We start from the raw sequence: 21760 nt of genomic DNA, 5'->3' as shown, positions 1-21760 counted from the left end.
TTGTGAACAGTAACCTCACGCAGTTTTCTCAACAACAAGTAAAATTTGAAATAATTTCAAATTGACAATAATTGTTGTCATACTCCACTTTAATAAACACAAAGTTGGCACGATTTACATGATTTCATGTCCTGTGAACTTTGGTGTTTATTAAGTGGAATTTGACAATTTCAAATAGTTTTTTCTATTATGGAAAGATTTCACAATATCAATATTGATTCTACAAATTTTATCACGATGAAACACTATTATGAAATCACCTCAACATAACCTACAACCTGAACATACATAAAGGTGCGTACAGATATACGCGCCGCGAACATGAGCAATTCACTTTTTGAAATGAATGTCAAGTGAAATTTAAGATGGAAATAAAATTATTTATTTATTAGTATCACCACAAAATGATACTGTATCACCCTGAATGATACAGTATTAACAGAATATGATACAGTATCATCTCAACTTGTACACAACACCATGGAATATTTTCTTAGGGCGGTTGCAGACGAACCACAATCGCATGTGGGATGTGGGAGCTACTATTTCCTTCTGTGGTACCACAAACGCAGCGCATATGAAATGCATTGGCAGCATGGCAGTGGCTCTGATACTTCCACATGGCGTTGTGCGCTGTGGTAGCGATTATTTTCCTTGGTTTTGTGGTACCACTGGTTTGAGCACCACGCTTCCCCTATATAGCTTCTGTTCTACAATCGCAGTCGCTGTGATAGTGTTCTCTTGAATTTTACCTCAATTTGTAGGTTATATTAGATAGCTCGGTAGTTAATTGTAATTGGTACTTTAATGTGTACTTCATATTGAGCCCATTCTGGAAAAATGAAAAAGTTCCATGTCCCATGGGAACAATTTTGACCAGATACCAGTTCCAGTAACAAATTCCTGCCCCACAGTCGAAGCCTGGTAAATTGTGACAATTAACATTTGAAAAGCTCTCATTGATCGATTGAATTGTAGTCTGCTTGCTTCTCTGCGCATGCGCAGGCAAAACAAGCTATCTTCTGCTTTCTCCACATTGAATCATTCTGCAATACCAGCTCAACTATTGTCTATTGAACTATTATGAAATCACCTGTCCTGACAACATAATGATAATAACAACAATAATAAAATGTTTCCATTTACACATAGCCAACCTAGCACTTATAAAGTATTCTTTCATCTGGCACCAGCACCAGCTACTTGATTTGAATTTGTACTATTGCTTTGAATCAGCCTTTGTCAATTTTCGCAGTTACTCTACGACACTTTGATGGAAATAATTTCAAAGTGCGCGCCAAAAACTTGAACTGAAGATCTAGAGTGGTGTTCCATGGGAAAATGAAAAATATATGAAAATTAAAAAAACTATTTGAAATAATTTCAAATTGACAATAATTGGTCAAACTCCACTTTAATAAACACAAAGTTTGCACGATTTACATGATTTCATGTCCTGTGAACTTTGTGTTTATTAAAGTGGAATTTGACAATTTCAAATAGTTTTTTCTATTAAGGAAAGATTCCACAATATCAATATTGGTTCTACAAATTTTATCACGATGAAACACTATTATGAAATCACCTCAACATAACCTACAACCTGAACATTACATAAAGGTGTGTACAGATATACGCGCCGCGAACATGAGCAATTCACTTTTAATCACCTGACTATATCTGCATTTTTACAGAAACGATAAGGTAAAGATATAAAAAGCTTGGCATCAGCTGATTAAAAGTGAATTGCTTATGTTCGCGGCGCGTATATCTGTACACACCTTAACATTACTGTTGCACTAATGAGTGTTTTCTCGAATGTAGTGTGAAAGTCTCTCTGCGTTAGGGCGTTTAGTCATATTGATCTGTGGTATGACGGTCCCACATCCTATATACGAATGTGGTTCGTCTGCAACCGCCCTTAAGCTATATTTTCTCTAAGGTATCACCACATTTTGGATACAGTATCACCACACATGATACAGTATCATCTAAACTTGATACAAAACACCATGTCGTTTATCTATGCTGGAGCTTACCCCGAGGAAGGGCGGCAAAAGATTGCTGAATGTGTGCTCGATGGGATGACAGTAGATGGCGGTAACTGAGATTGGAGCCATCCACTCGTGGTGCTGCTTGTGAATGTGCTTATAAAACAAGCGGCTGTGCAAAACTCTGCAAACATCAATTTATTTCATTTATTCTTTATAAATAAACATCTAACTTCTGAATAAACAGCAGACATCAATCAATTTGTTTTCGCCACACTTGGATGTAATGAGCTGGTTTACGTGCGTCATATGGAGGCCGAAAGTGATTGTTTTCCGACCAGGCCGTAAAACTTTACGGCCCTAGGGCTGTAAAATGACCTTGAATAACAGCTGATCGTGTCCGATCTCACAAAAATCATTGAGATAATCTCATAACGACTGTAATAATCTATATAATTATGTATCGTGAATGGCGGTATCATGTTTATAATATATTTTATGAATTACTGTTTCATAATTTAATATTATTATTGTGTTTTTGATATCAAACAATAGAATACGATGATATCTCATAGCCTCAACAATATAATGTTGTCTGCATTGTCCATTGTCAGAAAGGTACGTATCGCAAGTATTTAAAAGTGAAGAATCGATACTGGTATATCTGTTCTAATATTTTAACTGTTCGTGTTTAAAATAATCAATTATATTTTATTTGCCAAGGAAATATTTTTTCAATAATTGAATCAAAAAAATTATAATTGAAATTGAATATTTTTCTGATTGATTATATTTCTACATTATTAAAAAATCTGGTATGGTACACTCACACAACTTTCCTTGCTCATTGAACTGTAAGCCTCATTCTTAGACGAGAATAATTTAGGGGATTAACATAATGACGATTGGCGGCAAAATATTTGCAACTACGATCAAACTACTTTATATGTGTATAAAGAGTATACTACTTATATGTGTACCTATATTACTTATACTACGTGTATGTGTGTACTATATGTGTATACTACATATACTACTTTATATGTGTTTTCAGAGTACTTTTTCTTTTGTGTGAATTGTGAAATTCGATGATTTTTTCAAAAGTCGTCAAAACAGCTGTTCTACAGATGAAATATCTCGACTATGACTGTGTTCTTTTTATAAACTGCTCTACCTACCTACCTCATGCACGAGAAGGAGGTTACAAAGTCCATTTCTCAAGGATGGGGTGGACCCCCATTAGTTTCCCAGGAAAAAGACTCATGCCAGTTGATAGAGCTGATAAATAACTATACAGGGTATGAATTTGGAAAAAAAATCGATCATGTAATTTTTGAGAAAATCGTGAAAAAAGTTTTTTTGTAATTATCTGCCATTTTTCTCAAGAATATTATGGAGCTCAGCTCCATAATATTCCTGATAACAGCTGTTTTGATGACTTTTAAAAAAATAATCGAATTTCACAATTTACACAAAGGAAAAAGTACTCTGAAAACAATTATATAATTATACACATATACAGAAGTTTGATCGTAGTTTCAAATAATTATGTTGCCGCCAATCGTCATTATGTTATTCCCCTAAATTATTCTTGTTTAAGAACGGGGCGAACAGTTCAATGAGCAAGGAAAGTTGTGTGAGTGTACCATATCAGATTTTTTCGTGGAGCTATGTGATGCTGGTAGTCTCTCATATTGTGCCGTTCTTACACTCTCACCCGGAAAAAATAGTAATACTAGTAGTTCTGTGAACAGTAGACCTCGCGCAGTTTTCTCATCCACAAGTATCTGGTGTCACTTGTTCACCGGCTCCTCCAGACATGTGTGTGATGCATGCAATGAATAATCCACTTGTCAGCTGATTGATTATGAATAATTCTATAGTCTGATTAATCCTATCTTCGAGTATATGATATATATATATATATATATATAGTGATATCGTAGTATGGAGGAGATTACTTTTCCTTTGATAATAACAACAATAATAAAATGTTTCCATTTACAACATAGCCAACCTAGCACTTATAAAGTATTCTTTCATCTGGCACCAGCACCAGCTACTTGATTTGAATTTGTACTATTGCTTTGAATCAGCCTTTGTCAATTTTCGCAGTTACTCTACGACACTTTGATGGAAATTAATTTCAAAAGTGCGCGCCAAAAACTTGAACTGAAGATCTAGAGTGGTATTCCATGGGAAAATGAAAAATATATGAAAAATTAAAAAAAACTATTTGAAATAATTTCAAATTGACAATAATTGGTCAAACTCCACTTTAATAAACACAAAGTTTGCACGATTTACATGATTTCATGTCCTGTGAACTTTGTGTTTATTAAAGTGGAATTTGACAATTTCAAATAGTTTTTTCTATTAAGGAAAGATTCCACAATATCAATATTGGTTCTACAAATTTTATCACGATGAAACACTATTATGAAATCACCTCAACATAACCTACAACCTGAACATTACATAAAGGTGCGTACAGATATACGCGCCGCGAACATGAGCAATTCACTTTTAATCACCTGACTATATCTGCATTTTTACAGAAACGATAAGGTAAAGATATAAAAAGCTTGGCATCAGCTGATTAAAAGTGAATTGCTCATGTTCTGTACACACCATGTTCTGTACTCACGTATATCTGTACACACCTTAACATTACTGTTGCACTAATGAGCGTTTTCTCGAATGTAGTGTGAAAGTCTCTCTGCGTTAGGGCGTTTAGTCATATTGATCTGTGGTATGACGGTCCCACATCCTATATACGAATGTGGTTCGTCTGCAACCGCCCTTAAGCTATATTTTCTCTAAGGTATCACCACATTTTGGATACAGTATCACCACACATGATACAGTATCATCTAAACTTGATACAAAACACCATGTCGTTTATCTATGCTGGAGCTTACCCCGAGGAAGGGCGGCAAAAGATTGCTGAATGTGTGCTCGATGGGATGACAGTAGATGGCGGTAACTGAGATTGGAGCCGTCCACTCGTGGTGCTGCTTGTGAATGTGCTTATAAAACAAGCGGCTGTGCAAAACTCTGCAAACATCAATTTATTTCATTTATTCTTTATAAATAAACATCTAACTTCTGAATAAACAGCAGACATCAATCAAATTGTTTTATTCATTTTTCTTATCAAAATGATAGGGAGAGGAAAAATAAGGTAACCTTGAGCAATTCCTCTCCAAAATTTAGATAAGGTTACACATAATCAGGATACTATCTAATAAGAATATGAATTCTACTATTGGAATATTATATGTTTCTTATGAAAGGACATAATTAGATAAATAAATGGTTGATAATATTAACAAATTCCAGACTAATGAATTGAACAAAACTTACTGCAATTATGCATTAGATAGTTAGATAAAATAGGTTTTTTCAAATTGAGTCAACTGAATGTAATGTTTCATAATGTAGAAGAGGTAGCTATTCATCTCCTTTGTATGTGAATTTAAAGAAACATCAGAAGCCTTATAATAGCATGAATATTAGAAGACTGTGTAAAATTCTACTATTATAATCATTAATAACATTTTCATTCATTTCCAATAAACAATATCCACATAAATGCGTTTTACGAAACCTATTATCAAGAATAAAGAAGTATTTAAGAATGGATAGTTTTTCATTGAAGCTTTTATTCTGTGTTGTTTACGATGTGAATATTTATTGCAATAAAACAAGAGCATATCATGTCAATGAACAGTTTAGTAAATATTGTTGAAGTGCAATTTTACTCCCCTCCACATGATGAGTGGTATGATTTTGAAATTTAAAAGGGAAATTGGAATGAGAACTATAATCTTTTAGCTATAAATTTACATCTTTTTATGGTATTTGACAAAATAAATTTGTGAGGGAAGATTTGGATTGAAATACTTATGGAGGTGTGATGTAGCCCGTTTATCTGCTGTAGATAGTCCCAGGTCCCATCCTTGTAAGCGACTGCCTAGAGGTATCCTTTTTTCCAGGCCAATTTTACTTGTCATGAATTTTTACCGTTGTCGACACTTTTGAACTTTCAAACAATATCTTGGATTATCTTGGGGTATCTTGAAAAGTCATGGCAAATTATCGGCTACATTACAGCTTCTATGAGTTTATCAAACCAAATCTTTCCTCACAAATCTATTTTTTGTCATACTAAAGGTGTGTTTTCGTAACGGGCAGACGACAGAATTCACTTTAAATTAACATTTGTTCTTATGGTAGTGTTCACCCATCGGCAGAAAGTTGAGCAGAAAAAAAGAACTGTTCAAATCAGAGACGAACTGTCGTTCATTTCGCCGTTCATTTTTAGGCCTATCATCACAATGCTATTTTGCTTCGACCGATCACTGCTCGTGAACCGTTTTGTCGAAAAAGAACTAATATCGGGATTCTGTCGACGGGAACAGACAGCTTCGAAATATTTTTCTGCTCTGATCACGTGACACCGGCAGAAGAATCTTTCTCTGGATCAGACGCCATGTTCTTTTTAACCTTAATCTTTAATTTTTGGATGGTTTGTTTTGATATATTATTTTGCTGTTGGTTGTCAGATTTCGGATTGCTACTATTATACTGTGAAATTAATTTGTAGTAGAAAATTGAGGTATAAAATATTTCCATTGGTTTCTTTATTCTTATAATTTTTACAAGAGAAATATTGAAAATGGATTTACAACCGAAAGGCGTAAAATTCGTTATAAATTTGATGCGACAGTTCAAAGTTTTGTACTTTCCAGACCTGCACAACGAATTACCTATTTGAAAAATAGAAAATGGTTAAAAATTGCTGATGTGATAGAGGATTCAAGTAAGTAGACTTAAATTTCTCATAATAAAGTAGGCTAGATCTACCGTACACAATTTAATATAATTTTTATAAATAGCCTACCAGCATGTTTACAATTTTTATTCAGGTAGTCTACTTTAGTAGGCCTTTAATAACCTAGTCTCTAGGTCTAAATTGCTATCTTTTTCATTTTTCAAGAAGTTAGAAGTTGACGAATTTTTATTTATTTATTTGAAGTATAACTTCTAGTATTTAATAATAATGTAAAGCCTAGACTAGCCAGTTTGTGTATGGTAGAGAATTATCACAAGAAAGAGAGAAATCTAATCAACTATTTAGATTTAAACTCATTCAAGCTTGCTTGATTAAATTAACATAAAATGATCAGATTCAAAACATTATTAAACCAAGATAACATTTTGAATTTTACATGATAAGATAAGATAGCATTTCATGCTAACAATCTTTTACACTTTCATTGAGTTTGCCTAATCACAAAATACATTTTTATAATGCAGCTAGTAGTTTTCACAAACCGATTTATTGAAAATAACATCATCATTTGACTTTGAAGTATTTCATTACATTCTAAGTCCTAAAATTCCTTTATCATTGTTGCACCTCAAAATATTTCAACCCATAGTTTATCAATACAATAACAAAACTAACCTGACTATGAGAACATTTACTTTGTCTTTGGTACCTATCCATAAATTAATCTTGTTTTAGTTAATTTAAATTCACTTGGAAACAAAATTACATAGATTGTTATAGGAATAACTTGATCAGAGTCAGTGTAATTGAATATTGAAAGACTGCCATTGAAAAAAGATGAAATAGGTACTATTTTTCTGGTTGACCATTGCTACCAAACTCATTTAAAACTAAAATAGTAATGTATTTGAAACACTTATTCATGCTCTATTGATCAATATATTGCGTGATCTCAGGTATATCAATGTAAATAGTATAAATTGAAACAGGAGACACACAACATAGATGGATTAAAAACACTGAAAAACTTACATTAGAATCGGAAATTTTCGAGGAACTGTGTCCCTTTTCTCGACTGAGCAGAGAGTGTGTAATGTAAGTTTTTTAGTGTTTTTAATCTATCCATGTCATGTGTCTCCTGTTTTAATTTATATTATAAAACTTTAAAGTGTTTTCTGTTATGTGCTACAAATGTAAGTAGGCTATATACTTGTAAGTAGGCTATAGTATATAGCCTAATGTAAGTAGGCTATAGTATACTATACACTATGTAAATAGTTTATTGAGGCCCAGTTCACTTCTAATTTATTCAAAGTCCAAACTATGTATTATCATTGATGATTAACTTCACTTTATCTCCAAAATGGATATATGTTGAAAGATTAAATATGTTTCTTTTTTCAGGTACCATTTACAAACAAAATATTGAAGAGAATGTGCTCGAAAGGAAATTCATATGACATCTTTTTTGTTGACCAGGATGGAAAAAGTCATTGAAACCCATAGTTAGAATAAGAATAAGTTAGGTAAGATAAAATTCCACTCATTTTTTAAACTTTATATAGGCGATGTCATTTTATACAGTTTCACATTTTTTTAAAAAGTTTATCCACTTCGATGTTTTATTATCAGATGACTTCAAAAACTCACTCAGCAAGTGCTGGTAGAAAACACTGAATAATAGCTTTAATGACAGTGATTCCACCTTTTAAAATTTATGATTGAATTCATGAAATACCTGCATTATTTTGAGAGATTTATGTATTTACAGTTTGGTATTTATTTTCAAATCACTTAGTTCTACTTATAATGTTGTAGATAATCATCATTTCAGATTAAGCAATTAATTTATTGGTTATTCCCATTTGTTTCATTAAACTTGTTTCTCTGAATGTAGAACTAATAATTACTTCATGCAGTACATTTTGGAAGAGTTTAGTAAACCAAACGGTTGAGAAGTAGGCCTACTGACCACAGAAATAAATGAATTGTTCATGGTATCCAAAAATATGTTGTTCACCAACAAGTTCTTTTGACCTTGGGGCACACTGATTAATCCCAATTCCTGCATGGAGATTTATTTATTTATTCAATCAATCATTCAGAATTACACAACTTACAGATTGATGCCAATAATAATTCAACTGATTGTTGGCTTATTGGAATTTCTCATATAATATTACTTTGTCATTATTGGGGGATTTCTTCCCAAGAAATATAATTAAAAACTTATACAGATTACAAACAATCAATTTCAGAATTCACTTTGCAAAGTTTTTTTTATAATGAATAATAAATAATTATCAATAACTTTTTGATTTCAGGCCTAGAGGTGTACCAGCCAGAAGTAGAGGATGCCAAAGAAAATCAACTATGAATAATATTCCATGGATATGATTCATGTATGATGTAGTAGCCTACAGAAGAAAGAGATGGACTAATCTAAGAAATATATTCATTTTTTCAGTACATCTTGATGTTTTTATTTCATGTTATTCATAATAATATCTTCTTCTTCTGATCGCTCCTGCAAACTGCTTCAATTCAGGTAGTTTTGAATAAAACAGCAAGTGACATGAAGCTAATAAAATGAGTTTTGATGGTTTATACTTGAGGGATTTTTAAAATTATATTCAACCCAACAGCATCGAACTCTTATTAACAACTTTATTGGTTCTGTAAGGCTTCTACTTTTTTTGGAAATAATAACATTATTTAACATTGCTGACTAGCAAATGCTAGTTAAATAATAGACTCGAATTGGATATAAAATAGGGTATCACAATTATGTATTGCATTAAGAATTAAGTAATAGTACTTATGTACTGCATTGAAGGGGTAATAATTCTTTGAATATGAAAAATAACTCAGCAAAAGTTGAAAATATTATGTTCCAAGCCACATCAAATATAATGACTTCCAATTCTACCTTCTAGGCTATATTTCCAAGGCTTTGATTAAAATTAATAAGCTTTTAGAACATTATAGTAAATAAGGAGTTTGAATGGCTACTCTAGTTCTAATTAATACCCTAATAGAGTATTAATTTTGATAGGGCAACTTTAATGTTTAATTATAGAAAATAACTAGTAGGCCTACCCTAAAATATTCAAAATAAGCATGAGCATGCAGTTTCTAATTATGTCATTGTCAAGAGAGTCCTTATTGAACAAGTCGAAACTATCATGTTTCATTTTGGAATATCACAAGGGTACTAGTTACCTTTTATAATTAATAGATATTTATCCATTTTAAAATAGGCTATGTGTTTTTTAAAGAAGGTACCATAACAGAACCTGTTTATTCTAGCAATATATAGTTATATCAACAATGATTATTAGAATTAGTTCGCCTGTTTGAATACACTTTGTACATGTCATATGTGTTACAGTAATCTATAATAATAATAATTTTTAATATTCGTATAGCTTTTACTGGTGAGGAGTCCCTAATTCAACCTTGCCTGAAAAGGCATATTGATTTAGGCAGGCAATGGGCCTCACGATTCTTATTTAAGTATATCAGCCGGGACCGTACCTATCCAATGATCAAAAAGGGGACTGCTAAAATAAAATTGCCTAAAAAACGTTTACAATATTTATTTCTCTTGGTGTAATATAACCCGTAGATTCCAAAAATGCCAAAAGTAAAACACTCATTTATTAATTTGATTTTTTTTTAGAGCTTCAATAGGCCTTTGAAGTTGAATACGGTACTCATAGTAGGTAGGCCTACCTATACACGATGTGATTCAAAGAACATGCATTGACTCTGAAGGCAAATGATTCTAGTTAATAAAATAATATATATTATTAATAATGGAATGCTTCTAGTTAATAAAATAATATCTTATTAATAATGAAATACAATCTGTTACTTCAAATAATTCACCCTTACAAATTTCAAGCATAGGAAATGAAAAGTAAACTCTTTGATTGACATGCCTATAAAGCATAAAATTTAGCATAATTGAAGTAACTAATAATTGTGGAAAAGTTATCTGAGTTATAAAAAGCAATTTATTCACTTTATTGAATTAAATATCCAATAATCATTTTAGAATTACCTTTTGGACAACCCAAAAAGTTCATTACCCATAACACATAAAGCAAAATTCATGTCAAAGAACTAGTTCTTTGAGTGTTACTGTTTCTGCCCGCCTGGGTGCGCTGCAATCGATTCTGCTTCTGCCCGTTACGAAAACACAGCTTAACTCAATTGCAGCTGTTTTCCATGCATCAAATCAAGCCGGTAAACAGCTGTTTGCAGAACAAGAAAAGATGTGATTTTCATTACAGCATACTATACTGTAAAGAGATCATATGGTTTTCTTTACAGTCGAGTATGTTTCCAAGTTCCGAAATAGGAACATTCAAATTGATTCAAATAGCTATATAGTCTTAGCGTTATAGTCTTTAGTTGTTATTATATTGGTAACAATAATTTAAACTTCTTTTTGTTGAGAACTTTAGTAAGAAGAAGAGAGTGAGTTAATAATATCTAAGTAACTAATAGAATAACTCAAATATTATTAGAACTCAACTAATGAGTTTCAAGTTATAAGAACTCATCTGACATTTTTTAACATTGGCCTTTATTATTTTATTTGAGCTAGATAAGTCTGTTATGACATAGGAGCTATGGGCTAGGTCATGTTTATAGAATGCAGTAGCTCGAGCAGCAGCAGGTAATGGTTACTGTTTCTCAGCAATATTATTCTTTCTGAGAAAAGCATGACAAAAAATATTGTACGTAACTTGTACGGTAACGTATTTACCGCATTCGTATAATAATATAATAATTCATACTTATGCAGTAAACTACCGTTACCGGACTTGTGACGTGAAGTACTATTGTCAGACAAACATTTTATGTCCACTCTCATAAGATCAATGGTAATCCTTTTCTGCCCTATTGAGCATAAAGCTGGATTCACACATCTCAGTATCAGAATCAGTGGAAATATAATTGCCATGAGTTATGATTGGACTGTTCCCACTCAGCACGGACGAGCGAGTATGAATAGTCCAATTAGATATGAAAGGAATTATATTTTTACTGTACTGGATACGTTCCCTTAAATTATTCTCGTTTAAGAATGAGGCTTACAGTTCAATGAGCAAGGAAAGTTGTGTGAGTGTACCACACCAGATTTTTTAGATTATAAAATTCTGAATTAAAAATGAGATCATTCAGATCTCCAATGAGTATTGAGGTGAAAGAGGAGATGCGGAAAAGGCAATGAGGAGAATGAACTGTAGTATGATGAAATTCGAGCATTGTGTCAAAAGTTATGAGTGTTTGAAATTTTGGGGGTATCCTAGGTGTCCTACAAGATTTGAAGACCAATATCAGGGAAGAAATTGCTAACATAACGCCTGCAATGCTGGCAGGAGTCATGACAAACGCCAGAAATCGGTTTCATCAGTGTATGGAGAATGGGGGATGTCACCTACTTGATTTGGTATTCAAAACTGATTGAAACAAAACTTTATATATGTGTGTAGAAAAAATAAATACAAACTTTCTGATCCATACAAAGAGTTTTATTTACTTTTAAATAAAGAAAGTTTCACTGCCGCACTCTACAGATCAAATAAAATAAATAAATGCTTTATTCAACCAATTAAAATGAATTACATTACAAATACATTCAAAAACACAAAAGCATTTCATAATCATCAAACATTCAATAATAAAATAATAAATAAACAGAACCCTATGTGTAGATAAAATAAATACAAATGATACAATATTAAAAAAATAAAATAAAAATGAATGATAATAATAATGAAAGGTAAGTGCTCCTAAAGAAACATTAATGGTTCATCCCTCTTTAAGCATAATGCTTGTGCTGAGGGATGAGTCGCTTAACATAATAATTTTATCTTGGACTACAGTACAATAAACCAGAACACATTCAAACAAACCGGAATATCATTCAACAAAACAAAAAACTAACTACAATAAAATAAACTAAAAAATCCTTCAACAAAACTAAAATAAACTGAATCAATTGTGTTCTATTTTAACACTATTTGTTATGAATATTGTAAATATTAAACCAATATTTAACAAAACAAGAAGGATAATTTTTAATCAACAAAGAACGAAATTTATGCACGATACTGCCTTGCTAATGCAAAACAACAAATAGGTGAGTCCATTGATCACTACTATTCTGAACTAAAAAGATTAAGCTTATCATGTAACTTCACTAGAGTGTCAGCCGAAGAAAACAAAAACGAGCATATTAGAGATGCTCTTGTTTCAGGGTTATGTTCTATTGAAATTAAAGAGAAACTTTTTCAACAAGGAGATTTGAGTCTACAAGAAACCGTTTCCCAAGCACGTGTTCTTGAATCCGCAAAAACATATGCCGACTCCTTTAAAAGTACTTGTTATACAAACTCTGTTGAAGAAAATAAAAACATAAGCTTGAGTGAATCTTTCTCAGATGTTAATGCTGTAACCCAAAATCGACAGGCAATTGTAGAGAAATCCGTTCAATGCCAACGTTGCGGATATAAAAAACACTCAAATTCTCAAGAATGTCCTGCAATAGGAAAGACTTGTCATAAATGTTCCCGAATTGGACACTTTTCCCATGTGTGTAAAAGTAAAACGCTCAAAGAAAAACTAACTACGTCAACTATTACTGCAGCTGGTATAGCCAGTAATCTTTCTAAAGCTACAATTATTGTTTCGGTGAATGGAATAAATACACCAGCTCTTATTGATACCGGAAGTGTTGCCAGTTTTATTGATGAAAAATTTGCAAAAACAAATAAATTTAAAACTGCATCAGATTCTTGTTTTATAAGATTTGCATCTGTTCAACATAACGCCGCTACAAAAGCATGTGTTTATAGCAATATTGTGTACAAAGGAAATGAATACAACAATATTAAACTCTTGGTATTAAAAGAATGCTGTTGCAATGTGATACTTGGTCACGATTTTTTGATGAATCACTCTACAATAAGTTTAGCATTCAATGGTAATAAACAGCCTCTTGTAATAGATAATAATTCTACAACCACACCACCCTTGAAAGATTGCCTCTTGGTGGAGGCCATGATAAAACCATGTTCCCTTTTCAATGACTTGACTCCCGATTGCCACCCAATAACTACCCGATCCAGAAGACACCCACAAGATGACTATGAATTCATGAAGAATGAGGTCAATCGCCTCCTTACAGAAGGAATAATTGAGGAAAGCCAGTCCAGTTGGCGTGCCCAGCCTTTCATTGTAACCAATGGACAGAAGAAACGAATGGTCATAGACTATTCACAGACTATTAATAAATTCACAAATTTAGACGCATACCCTCTCCCATTGATCGAAGATCTTGTAAACACAATTGCCAAGTACAACATTTTTAGTACTGTAGATTTCAAGTCAGCTTACCATCAAATACCGATTCTTGAGAATGAACGACATTACACTGCCTTTGAAGTAGGCCGAAAACTTTATCAGTTCAAACGAATACCATTCGGAGTAACCAATGGAGTAGCTGCCTTCCAACGTACAATAAACGGACTTATAGAAAGAGAGAATTTGAACGACTGCTTTGCCTATTTGGATGATGTTGTCATTTGCGGTTCAGATCAAGAAGAACATGACAGAAATCTTAAGAAATTTCAACAAGTAATTGAATTGTATGGCTTGACTATAAATGAAGAAAAATGTAAATTTTCAAAAAAATCATTGAAGTTCCTTGGGTATGAGATAAAACATGGAGAAATTAAACCTGACCCAGAACGCCTTGCACCACTCATGAACTTTCCACCCCCAAGAAATGCTAAAGAAATGAAACGACTCATGGGATTACTGGCTCATTACTCCCGATGGATTAAAAACTTTTCTCAAAAGATTCACCCCCTTGTCCACATACAGAAATTCCCTCTATCTCAAGATCTGATGGAAACTTTGGAATTGTTGAAAAATGAAATTGCTTCCGCGGTACTGCTCTTTGTTGATGAAAATGTACCATTCATAATTGAGACAGATGCATCAGATTTTGCAATTGGTGCAACATTAACACAAAATTCTCGACCAGTAGCCTTTTTCTCACGAACTTTGTCCCAAAGTGAAACCAGGCATTCAGCTGTTGAGAAAGAAGCCTATGCCATTGTGGAGTCTATAAGAAAATGGAGACACTATTTACTACGAAAACAATTCACTTTGATCACTGACCAAAAATCAGTCACATTCATGTTTGGCACTCAACACAATAGAAAAATAAAAAATGAAAAGATACAAAGGTGGCGCCTAGAATTATCTGAATACAAATTCAACATAGTCTACAGACCTGGAAAAGAAAACGCACCAGCTGATGCACTCTCTCGTATATGTATTACAGCTGGTTGTTCAACATTGAACTCAGCTTTGGCAAAATACCATGATGAACTTTGTCACCCTGGTGTAACTCGTTTCTACCACTGGCTCAGAATGAAAAATCTCCCCTATACTGTAGATGATGTAAGGAAAATTTGCTCCAATTGTGCAATTTGCTCTGAAATAAAACCACAGTATATGAAGACAAAAGGAAATCTCATAAAGGCAACAAAACCTTTTGAACGAATTAATATGGACTTCAAAGGACCCGTACAATCAAAAACAAGAAATAAATACCTACTGGTGATGGTTGATGAGTACTCAAGATTCCCTTTTGTATTTCCTTGTCCAGACATGACTGCGAGAACAGTCATAAATTGCCTGGTCTCATTAATATCAATGTTTGGCCTTCCAAGCTATATTCACACAGACAGAGGAACATCCTTCATGTCAACTGAGTTGAAGAGCTTTCTTGGCTCAAAAGGGATAGCAACTAGTAGATCAACGCCTTACAATCCGAGAGGGAATGGTCAAGTAGAGCGATATAATGGAATTATATGGAAAGCAATAACACTAGCCCTAAGATCACGAGGACTTGATTCAAATCGATGGGAGGAAGTGTTGCCTGATGCACTTCACTCTATTCGATCTCTTTTGTGTACTACAACAAATTGCACCCCTCATGAACGAATGTTCCTACACATGAGATCCTCAACAAATGGACAGTCACTACCATCTTGGCTAATGAGCCCAGGACCAGTTTGGCTGAAGAAAATGAACCGAAATTCAAAGCAAGATTCATCAGTAGAAGAAGTTGAATTGATTGAGGCAAACCCAGAGTATGCTCACATTCGTCGCCCTGATGGACAAGAGTCCACTGTGTCGCTCCGTCATCTTGCCCCTAAGATAACACGAAAATCTAGCCGGGTAGAATGATATGATAAACCATATGTTTTCGTTGTCATTGATTCATTCATAAATATCAAATGTTGTTGATCCGTTACTAGTAGAAAGTCATGTTCAATTTTATTCGATTAAAGCTCTACAAATGAAGAGTTTACTTATTTCACAATCTATTTTGGTATAAACAAAATCATACCTATTTATATCTAATCGAATCTTATAAAAGAAAATAAATAAAATAATTTTCTTCATTATTATAATTGTTCTTTCAGAGTCACTGAAAATTGAATGAATCTGGTATATAAAAACAAAATAATGATAATGGACACAGTGAGAAAAACTAACAGAATGCATAGAAAGAATAAAAAGCAACAAAGAAAAGACTGTCATGCACTTAATCCTCAATTTTACCGTACGGTATTGGAACATTAATGATGTAAAAGAGAGTAAGTAAACATAAAGGCCTTGTAAATACATCAATCTTCAATTTTGCCTCATTTCAAAGAAACAACGGACACCATTTTTGAATATAGAAAAGCTTGGTGCAGAGACTATTGATAGAGGAAGTTGATTGAATAAACGGGGCCCCCTGGAAAAAGCATGATTTGCAGCTGCAGTAGTCCTGAGACGAGGCTCCTCAAGGGGTTCTCTAATTTGTCTTCGTGCACCATACATGTGCACCGCAGATAAAGGAAAAGTATGTGGTCTCAAATAAATAAATTTCAATAATTCAAATTCAAACAGATGTGGTATACTAAATACCAGAAATTCTCTGTATAGATATTCAGAAGGGAGTCTTATTGGTTTTTAAGACCAATATTTATTAGTTATTTTAAATGAAAATAACAAACGAGTTAGTCGTGATGCTGATATTCTGTTGTATCTTTTTGAGAAAATAGTTTTGATGCAAATAAATGAATGAATGACTCATTTGTTTGTAGTTGCAGTCTGCAGGAGGAAGTAGACGCGCGTCTACAGCCGCTCTTTTGTTGTCTGCTTGCTGTGCGCATGCGCTGTTCGTTGAGCGCGCCTTTGCCTCTCCGCTCTTCCATCTGGTGTTCGTCAACTTGGCCTCCAATCTGTTGCTATTTAGCCCCGCCCCCGATCATTCGGTCTTCGGAGAGTACACCAAACTCGAGTTGGAACTCGTTTGAAACTATAGTACAAACTCTAAAGTCTGGTTTTCACTAGTAGAGTTAGTGGTCGAGTTACTGGCATACCAACTCTACCGAGCTAACTCAACTATTCTTACTTGGTCGAGTAGGTAAAGTGTGTTGTCTAGTGAACAGAACTAACCTTAAAATGTCAATACGAAACATTCATTATTGCCGTTCAGCCAAACCAGTTTTACATAAAGCATTGAAATATGCTGAAACTGATAGTTTTAAACATTATTGATATGTTCTTAAACTTAATAGCCTATGGCACGACTCTACTCTACTAGTTCGAGACTGTTTTGATTAGCATAGTAGTGGTAGAGTAGAGTGAGAAGAGATGCGGTGGTGGGGGAAGGCAAGTGGTAGAGGACTATCCCACTCTACTCTACTAAAAACTAGTACTCTACCAACAACGTTTACATTGGGAGAGTTTTCAAGATAGTAGTCGTCTTATCAAAAATACCTTATTCATGTGTTCAACAATACAAAATCCATTTCACGTTCTATAGTGAGGTCCACGTTATAATGGCAATGGAGAAAGATAGGAGAACAACGTTGCCGAACCTGTCTTGTCAATAGACCTTAGCTGATACAGGTTTATTAATGTAGTCTAATATTAACTGTTCATTTTCGTTTAGAATGATCAATTATATTCTATTAAGCATTAAATTATATTTTAGAATAATTTCATAATGAATTTTTATAATAAAGATGCAATATTTTGTTAATAAATGATTAATTCTACATTGTTAAAAGACGGGTTGGCAACAGAGCAAAGAAAGAAAGGGATCAGCTTTGTTGAATGATAGACAAGGATAGCATACAATTATTGCCATTATAACGTGGACCTCACTATAGCGTTGAAGATAATTACCAGTAAGAATAGAATTCAATGATGAATCATCATATCAATCTACAAACTGAAGAGTTTTAGAATAATTTCGAGCAAAGAAATGTGATGAAATATGCGAAAGTTGAGGAATTTCTGTAATGTTTTCACATGAAACGGTGAAGTTTGGACCTTGAGTTGTCCATTCTCAAAAAGGGTATCGAGGATTTTTACACTTGACTGTAGAGGAAAACAGTGTTGCCGATTCTCCGCCTTGCCACTGCCTGACATACCGGTATATCCGCACTGATACTTCCATAGCTGATACTGGTATATCTAAAGTGATATCAACTATTCATTCTTGTTTATAATAATCACTTATATTTTATTCGTCAATAAAATATATTTTTCAAATAATTAATTTGTATAATTAAGATCAAATATTTTGTTAATTAATTGACCGAACGAAGTGAGGTCTAAGATTCAAGTCGACGGTTTGGCATTTCTCTTAATGTTCAAATATTTATATGTTGCGCATTTACGGCGAAACGCGGTAATAGATTTTTATGAAATTTGACAGGTATGTTTCTTTTTAAATTGCGCGTCGACGTATATACAAGGTTTTTGGAAATTTTGCATTTCAAGGATAATATAAAAGGAAAAAGGAGCCTCCTTCATTGATACGCCAATATTAGAGTAAAAATCAGACTATAGAATTATTCATCATAAATCAGCTGACAAGTGATTACACAGATGTGTGGAGAAGCCAGTCTATTATTGTATTTGTATAAGGTTTATAGTTTCAATCAAAGACATTAAAGAGGTATGCATCTTTAAGCTGGGTTTACACCAAAGTTATTATCAAGAAGGTTATAACTTAATCCTTATAGATTCTATTAGATTGAACAGATGTTGACAAACACATAATATGTTCATCATGTGTATGATAAGTTATGTTCAATCTAATATAATCTAAAAGGATTGAGTTTTTTAAATAAATTTGGTTTAATCGCAGCTTTAAGGTCTTTGGTTTCAATATTTTGTTTTGCAGTCATGGTATTATTATGCGTGCCCATCAGTATCAATATTCTCACATTCGAAAAAACTAATTTAATAGGTGAATAAAAATAAACAAATGAACTAAATAATGCTGGAGAAATTATAATATTTTTGATTCTAAAAAATTAATTTTCATCAGATAGAAAGATCATCACGGAACTGGATGAATTATATCATATGGAATACAAATTCAAACGTGAACTGAGTTTGTTAACATTTAAAACAGTTGACATCTGGTACTTGTGGATGAGAATACTGCGTGAGGTCTACTGTTCACAGAACTACTAGTTGTTGTATTTCTATATTGTCAAAAACTTTGCAGAGGTTGAAAAGGATGCGCTATCTGATTTGTTGAATGATTGACAAGTAAAGCAACACTTTAATTCATAGATTTCATGAAATGACAAATCTCCCAGATTTGGTTGATGTTCGGGCTATGGATAGAGGTTGACCCAACAAGTGTCGTGCTATAATATGAGACTTAGGGATTTTCGCCTTAGGGCAGCTGTTTTTCCCACATTTTATTGGCGTGTCCCAGTGGGCTTCACTTTAGTGATCCCTTTTATTGACCGAAGCGAAGCTGAGGTCTTAGTTTCGACTCAATCGGCTTTTGTCTGTTTGTTTGTTTGTACCGCAGTTACAGTCGCAGTTATTGTCCGATTTGGATGAAATTTGGTATGCAAGTTCTTTGAAACAAGGCGCAGAAACGTATGTGTAACGATTTTTGATAAGACCTCCGGTTTTAATATAAATTGTGCCGCTCTAAAATGTGCTGTATTGAATGAATGGTATCGTTAGAATTCTATCGATAGAGGACAAGAGTTGTCAGCTGTGAACCTTGAAACGTCTGAGCCGCTCCAAATCATACTGTATTTATTAATTGAAGAAAACTTCTCACTTGATTGTACCATTTCTTCCCTTTTCAACACGATATTTCCCTGTTTCATAGATGAATAGTTTCTAGACCTACCGAACCGGCCGGAGACATCACAGCTTAGTTAGCTCTTGTTTTCACTTTAGTATGAGATCGGAAACCGACTTGTGAGCATAAACATTCTGCATAGGCATAACAAGCCGCCATAACATTGAATCCACTTTTCATGAAAAACATTATTAGCAACCATCTGTCATTGTCAACAACAAACCCATGTTATTTAGAATCATTTCCATCTCACTATCGTCTGTGAGACGATTCATCGTCTAAATTGCCTACTGCATATTCCATTTTTCTGTCTGTTGACCGATTCCCTATAATTAATTGTTGGAAAATTTGTAATATTGTAAATATGTGGATGATATGAAGGTACCTCCTTGAGAGACATTTATAAGTCTGGTGTCCCTGGAAACAATGTCTTTAGCATTCTCAATGGAGAAAATAATAGTTGACATGGATAAATCTTCACAATATACTGTACTTTTTTTATGGCCCTTCTCATTAGTTTGAAAGTTGTCGGCTATTCATGAGCGAGGTCTACTGTTCGCAGAACTACTAGTTATTTGTATTTCTATATTGTCAAAAACTTTGCAGAGGTTGAAAAGGATGCGCTATCTGATTTGTTGAATGATTGACAAGTAGAGCAACACTTTAATTCATAGATTTCATGAAATGACAAATCTCCCAGATTTGGTTGATGTTCGGGCTATGGATAGAGGTTGACCCAACAAGTGTCGTGCTATAATATGAGACTTAGGGATTTTCGCCTTAGGGCAGCTGTTTTTCCCACATTTTATTGGCGTGTCCCAGTGGGCTTCACTTTAGTGATCCCTTTTATTGACCGAAGCGAAGCTGAGGTCTTAGTTTCGACTCAATCGGCTTTTGTCTGTTTGTTTGTTTGTACCGCAGTTACAGTCGCAGTTATTGTCCGATTTGGATGAAATTTGGTATGCAAGTTCTTTGAAACAAGGCGCAGAAACGTATGTGTAACGATTTTTGATAAGACCTCCGGTTTTAATATAAATTGTGCCGCTCTAAAATGTGCTGTATTGAATGAATGGTATCGTTAGAATGCTATCGATAGAGGACAAGAGTTGTCAGCTGTGAACCTTGAAACGTCTGAGCCGCTCCAAATCATACTGTATTTATTAATTGAAGAAAACTTCTCACTTGATTGTACCATTTCTTCCCTTTTCAACACGATATTTCCCTGTTTCATAGATGAATAGTTTCTAGACCTACCGAACCGGCCGGAGACATCACAGCTTAGTTAGCTCTTGTTTTCACTTTAGTATGAGATCGGAAACCGACTTGTGAGCATGAACATTCTGCATAGACATAACAAGCCGCCATAACATTGAATCCACTTTTCATGAAAAACATTATTAGCAACCTTCTGTCATTGTCAACAACAAACCCATGTTATTTAGAATCATTTCCGTCTCACTATCGTCTGTGAGACGATTCATCGTCTAGATTGCCTGTTGACCGATTCCTTATAATTAATTGTTGGAAAATTTGTAATATTGTAAATATGTGGATGATATGAAGGTACCTCCTTGAGAGACATTTATAAGTCTGGTGTCCCTGGAAACAATGTCTTTAGCATTCTCAATGGAGAAAATAATAGTTGACATGGATAAATCTTCACAATATACTGTACTTTTTTTATGGCCCTTCTCATTAGTTTGAAAGTTGTCGGCTATTCATGAGCGAGGTCTACTGTTCGCAGAACTACTAGTTATT

General features: G+C 33.7%; 1 protein-coding gene and 1 long non-coding RNA gene across 2 annotated transcripts; one reads left to right on the top strand and one right to left on the bottom strand.

Moving 5' to 3' along the window:
- Positions 1 to 1412: 1412 nt before the first annotated feature.
- LOC111056788 lies at positions 1413 to 11046 on the bottom strand. The gene is made up of 3 exons (XM_039444113.1): positions 11004 to 11046; positions 4913 to 5048; positions 1413 to 2175 (listed from the first exon to the last, which is right to left on the bottom strand). Exons 1-3 carry the CDS (start codon positions 11026 to 11028, stop codon positions 1992 to 1994), a joined length of 345 nt encoding a protein of 114 aa, XP_039300047.1. The 5' UTR covers positions 11029 to 11046; the 3' UTR covers positions 1413 to 1991.
- LOC111060312 lies at positions 6674 to 9255 on the top strand. Its single transcript, XR_005573593.1, has 3 exons — positions 6674 to 6816; positions 8194 to 8315; positions 9114 to 9255. It is a non-coding gene; the product is annotated as an uncharacterized LOC111060312 (long non-coding RNA).
- Positions 11047 to 21760: the final 10714 nt, after the last annotated feature.

Source organism: Nilaparvata lugens, unplaced genomic scaffold (genome assembly GCF_014356525.2).
Source record: "Nilaparvata lugens isolate BPH unplaced genomic scaffold, ASM1435652v1 scaffold2840, whole genome shotgun sequence".
NCBI lineage: Eukaryota > Metazoa > Arthropoda > Insecta > Hemiptera > Delphacidae > Nilaparvata > Nilaparvata lugens.
Note: the sequence above shows the minus strand (reverse complement) of the source record. Positions and strands in the feature narration are given on the sequence as shown.